The sequence below is a fragment of the Melospiza georgiana genome, chromosome 3 (genome assembly GCF_028018845.1).
Source record: "Melospiza georgiana isolate bMelGeo1 chromosome 3, bMelGeo1.pri, whole genome shotgun sequence".
NCBI classification, from domain to species: domain Eukaryota; kingdom Metazoa; phylum Chordata; class Aves; order Passeriformes; family Passerellidae; genus Melospiza; species Melospiza georgiana.
Window position 1 is genome coordinate 5837004 of NC_080432.1, and position 6000 is coordinate 5843003.

The 6000-nt window shown below is 40.9% G+C and overlaps 1 protein-coding gene across 1 annotated transcript in view; it reads right to left on the reverse strand.

Annotated features, from left to right (window-relative positions):
- The window catches only part of CLIC5 (chloride intracellular channel 5), a 68629-nt gene extending 63157 nt beyond the window's left edge, over positions 1–5472 (reverse strand). The window contains exon 1 of the mRNA XM_058020903.1: positions 4984–5472. Coding sequence (XP_057876886.1) covers positions 4984–5472 — 489 coding nt within the window. The remainder of the gene's footprint in view (positions 1–4983) is intronic.
- Positions 5473–6000: the final 528 nt, after the last annotated feature.

Consider the following 6000-nt stretch of genomic DNA (forward strand, 5'->3'; position numbering starts at 1 on the left):
ATGGGCATCACTGAATGTTCCCAAAGAAGCATCTATTAGGGATAGTCTAGATAAGACTGAGAGCAGAAGGACACATTACTTGGTATTCCAGACTTGTATTTCTATACTTTATTGTACTTGTAAGCTATTTCAAGCATTTGCAGGAATAAACAACCATTAATTTCATTTTAATTATCAAAACAGGCATCACGTTAGGATATTGGCTCCCCATGAGTAATTTCCTGCTGTGTACATGTTAACTTCAGCATCTTGGTCTGTAAATCTGCCAAGACTGGAAGATTCTGAAAATAGTTCTTGGATCTTTTCCTTTCTCAGATTGCTCAGTTAACGCTGTTTAAAAGGTGGATTATGAATCACTCAACCTTTTTCTAAGCTTATTATTAAGACCAAAATAATAATTGCACATTTCCGTTAGGTTTATTATTTATAATATTTTTAAAGGCTAAAATGCTATAAAAAGACAAACTATAATTTTGTGTACATATGGAAAGTTACAGCTGCTACTTGGCTTCAGCCTGAATTTACCTTTCTACCTGCAAACCTGGTGGAGAAGATATGGCTGAACACCAGCCTCATGTGCTGCATTGGAGTCAATCAGAGGACTAACTGGTTTCCATTGCCAGGAGGTATCTGGACACCCAGTTATGCTTACAAATATCTAACAGCCCACAACTGCAAATACAGCTGTTTTCCTCTGCAGATTATGAGTGTAGTAAGAAATGCTCAGTTTTGCTCAGCAAAACACCAGTTCAACCACTAATTTCTCACTGGACATCCATGTGGTTCTGCTCTCTTTAAATCATCCTTAAAGTTAGATTTGTCCTGCGAGTTCATGTTCTGAACAATTAATGCACATTCCTAAACAGAATTTTCTCAACAGATTCCAGAATGCTTAATAAAACAAGAGAAAAGGCAACTCATTAGGAAGAAGTGTGATTTCCCCAGTGACACAATGAGTGTCACTGTCCCTGTGAGGAATGTGGTCTGTCATTCTCAACAGCTCAGCTCAGCTTGGGCAGTCAGTAGGGAACTAGCACAGAGTTAGTTGTGCCACCAAGTTGAAGTCCTTAGATAACCCTGGCTTAGAAATCAAAGAACCACAGAATCACAGAATTGGTAAGGTTTGGAATAACATCAAGTCCAACTGTCAACCAGAACCTCCACCATGTTCACCATTAAACCAGGTCCTCAAGTGTCACATCCACATGTTTTGGGATGCCCAGGGATGGTGACTCCACTTCCCTGAGTGGCCTGTTCCAGTGCCTGACAACCCTCTCCATTGAAAAAAAAAAAAAATTTCCAAATATCCAACCTAAACCTCCACTGGCACAACTTGAGGAATTTTCTCTCATCATGTCACTTGTTATGTGGGAGCAGAACCTGACCCCCACCTGGCTTCATTCTCCTTTTGGAGTTTGGAAAGCAAGAGCCCCCAGCTCCCTCAGCTGCTCCTCACCAGAGCTGTGCTCCAGACCCTTTCCCAGCTCCATTCCCTTCTCTGGACACGCTTCAGCCCCTCAATTTCTTTTTTGCCATGAGGGGCCCAGAACTGAACCCAGGATTTGAGGTGTGGCTTCAGCAGCGCCCAGGACAAGGGACAGTCACAGTCACTGCCCTGGCCCTGTTCCCACTCCATGGCTGGTACAGCCCAGCCCAGGTGCCTTTGGCCTTCTTGCCCACCTGGGCACAGCTGGCTCATGTTCAGCTGCTGTCCCCAGCACCCCCAGCTCCTTTTCCAGCTCTCCAGCCACTCCTCTCACAGCCTGCAGCACTGCAGGAGTTGTTGAGACCCAAGTGCAGGACTCAGCACTTCAAATGAGGGAGTGGGAAACATCTTGTTGGAAAAACAAAAATATCCTTTATTTTCCAGCTCCTGACTTAATGAAATGTTATAGAAGGCTACCATAATTCAAACAGCTAAATGCATAGGTTCTGATTCTTAAATATAAACATTGGTATCTACTAAAAGGACAGGAGGCAACAAGCACAAATCTAGACACACAAAATTCCATTTAAAACAGTTTTCCCATGATGGTAGGACATTAGAATGGTTGTTGCACAGAGAAGTTGGGATTTCTTCATCTTTGGAAACATTGAAAACCAAACATAACCCTAGCAAGCTGTTGTAGGTGATCCTGCTCTGAGCAAGGATTGGACAAGGTGATCTCCAGAGATGCTCTCCAGCATCCATAACTCTGTTACTCCAGTGCAGTGATCCAACAGGTGCAGGCTGATGATGCTAAATCACAGCACAGCATTGGTATTTTTGCCTAACACAAGGTGTTTATTGCTTGGGGTAAAGAATTGCCTTCCTTCTTTTGGGAACCATGTTCCTATGGCACAAATGAGTACAGAGAGGCTATAATCTGCAGTCTCAGGTCATCAACAAAACAGAAGGGCAAAAATTTCCTTCTGAAAAGAAAATTGGAGGACTGCTCTTTAAATAACAACTTAAGCTTCAGGAAAACAAAAAAGTTAAAATTTTCAAAGAAACCCAAATCTTCAGAACAAACATTCTGCTCAATAGGAAAATACAGTGTACAAGGGGAGAAGGCTGGACCTTGGAGCTATGATTGGGTCAGGCTGTTCTGTGCACTCAGTAACACAGCCTCTGTGCCAATCATATTTCTGTTCAAATTGCAAAGGCTTTTGTTTGAATAAATTACAGAGTTATTGAAAGGGCATTAAGGAGGCTGTGACAAGCCTGGACGTGCTGGATTCATACAAACAGATTCATGTTGTTACATGCTGCATTCTGCTGTTAAAGGCACAGGGAATTCCTTTTTTACCTTATGGCACATCCTGAAATAGCCCACTGACATGACATAGTTACCAAGCACTGATAATCAGTGAAAAATGAGTTAAAGTGATGTAAACATTTTCTTGGTGTCTAATGAATGGATTACTGTAAACATTATCCATCCAGCTGCACTGTGAGTTAGATACCATTTAATCTTCCCACTGTTTCTGGTGTTCAGTCCCCTGACACTCACATTTCCAGTCATTCACAGAGATTTATTTGTTCTACAAGCAAAGGGAGGAATAAATAATGGCAGAACTGCCATGATCACCATTGTCCTACAGCACCAGGTCTGCTGTCACTGTTAGTGTCTGCAGAAAAGTACAAACCCAGATGAACCCAATTTCAGAGCAACACTGGCCTCAGGTGGACTAGAGACCATGTGAGAAGGGAACCATCTATGAGTAATATTTATTGACACAACTGAGATATCAGCCCCATGTGCAAGAAGCCACAGACCTCAGGGATTTCACTACTCTTGTTATATATTATTCTGTGACCTTCCATTTTACAGGCTGACTTTTGCTAAATAGATAATTGACGAGAGCAAAGCTGGATCTGCACTCCATGGAGTTACTGCTTTATTACTTTGACCCCAGAAAGACAGAAAAACAAAAAGCCAAAAACTAAACATCAGCACGTTCTCAAGGAGTAAAACACTGTAACAGGGGTTCAGTTCAGTCACCTACCCAGCATGACCCAGTGCCCTGCCCACTGGGCACAGCATGGATCACCTGAGAGCCTTTCAGCCAGGTAGGGATCTCCTGGGGCTCAAGGACATCTCAAAGACACCGGGCAGTCACGTTTCCAAAGTGAAGAGAGCACAGTTTGCCTTTCTCTCTGGAGTAGCTGATAAGAACCTTTATGGGATAATCAACTACTCTGCACAACAAAAGCAAGGAAAAGGACTTCCTCAGAACTTGTCCCTGACAGTTCTATGCAAAATGCCTCTCTTCTCACTTTTTCAAATTAACTGCTTGAATGGGAACATCTGCACACATTTCTTATTTTATCCATAGAAAAATGAGAGGAATGAGAAAGAATAAGAAAAATAAAGAGATGATTTTAAAGCCCAAATACAGGTTGCTAACACCATGTAGTTGCTAACCAACAAAATGTACTCAATTGCTGCAACTTTTAACACATACACAGGACAACATGCAGAAATATAAAATAGAACTAATGTCCCAGCTCTTACTTTGACCATATAACCAATATATATTTTAGTAATGACCATGATCCAGTAACAGAAATAGGACAGGTGCTGTTTCAGGGAGTCATTTAACCAAATAACGACTGCTGAAAATACTTCTCATTATGTGTTGTGACAAAATCTCTCCTCCAGCTCCCAAAGCCCCCATGGAACTGAGAAACAGATTTTGATAATATTATTTATGTTGAAAAGTGACAAACTTCATGAGGTTTCTCTTGAAATGACAGAATATTATAATCATGGTGTATTGTTCTATTCAAGATACACAAGATCTTGAACATTTTTATATAGTTAAAAAGAAGGAACCATCAGGCCTGTGTTTCAGCCTAATAAATGTTGAGAAAGATTAAATACAAGTGTGTTTCTGAAGGGAATCATAATGTTTATTCAAGAACACAGGTGTTTACAGTTTTGAAACCTAAGTGATCCTTTATAAGGTGAGAGAAGGTATGAAACCCCTCTCAGTAATTTAGACCTAACTGGAAATTAATGAAAATACATGTTTAAATTGTTACAGAAAACTAAATATTGAAAGAAAGGAAAGAAAAATTTCTTTCAGGGATAAGCATTATTTAAACTATATATTCAGTTTTCTTCATAGGATTCACAGTTATTACTTTTGAGTTCTCAGCTGCTAGATAGTGAAGTGCAGGCATAGCTGAACTAGCTCAACTAAGTAGTAGCAGCCTAGCTGTAACAGCAGAGAGATTTCCCAGAATAAATGAATTGCAGCAACAATCAGAATACTTGCACCATACTGCCATTTGAATGAAGAAATCCCAGGCACCTCCACACAACACAAATCACCTCTTTCTCTGCTTACAGATGCAAGAGTTAAACGAAGAGATTGGCTCCCTGCAGCAGAGTTGACAGCAAAGCAGTGGGTAGCTGTATTTCACCGATTTGGAGGATGCAGATATTGATTTGTGGTTTTAAAGTAGGGTATGCTTAGGAGCACCCAGGTTCTTACCTTTACAAAAACGGAAATCTCAAAATCTTCCTGCAAGTTGTTAGTTTCTCCAGAGTTATTGTTAAGGGGAAACTTGAGGGAAGTTGAAGAGCTGGTAAAAGTGCTCTGTCTCTGACGAAACTGGAAATCTGGAGGAAAATGCAGGTTGCTCTCAAACATTGAGCCCTCTTCATCTTTGTCTTCCAGAATTGGGCTCATAAGATCCATCTGCTGCTGTGGGTAGTCTTCTTCAGCACCATGGTGAGATGAAGAATCATCTTCTCCATCGCTTCCATGCTGAGAGGCCACAGAATCATTACAGCTATCTTCTGAATTCTCCTTACTACCATCCATGTTTTCTGGGGTATTAGTAATGGAAAAAGGGGATGCTGAATCTTCATGGACATGATCAAAAAGATCACCCCCTTTATTTTCCTCAGAATCTGAAACCTCAGAGACAGTGGTGCTGTTAGCATTTTCACTGATGTCAGTGAAGACTGGATCTTCCATGGCTCCTGGCTGGTGAGCTTTGCCTGCCTGCTGGTACCTTACAGACTACAATTAAAGTGAGATGTTGACAGACAAGGCTCCTCAGGAGGAAACAGAGTCTGTGGTGTACTTTCTGAATGCTCAGCTACACATGGCAGATCTCCAACAATCATTTACTGAGAGCCTTGAATCAACAACTGCACTTCCACCAAGTAAAAGGCTGTCTCACTTTTAACCCCTTTGTCGATCTGACTCCTGGGAACTGTATCTCAAGGGCTGTAATCAGCTTTTCTTCCAGGTATTGCCTGGATAAGTATAGCAAAAACTAGCTAAAGAATCTATCAGTACTAGAAAGCTACAGTAAAAAATAAGTATTCTTACATAGGAAGTTGAAAATAGTTCTACTGGAAATCTATTTTTTGTAAAGAGGTAGAAATGCAGACTTCACCCACTCACGGTATTTTCACAAAATAGGAGTGAGTTTTTTCACAAAAACTTCAAGGAAAAGCAAGGCAAAACTGCCTCCATAACACAAACAATCATCTACAA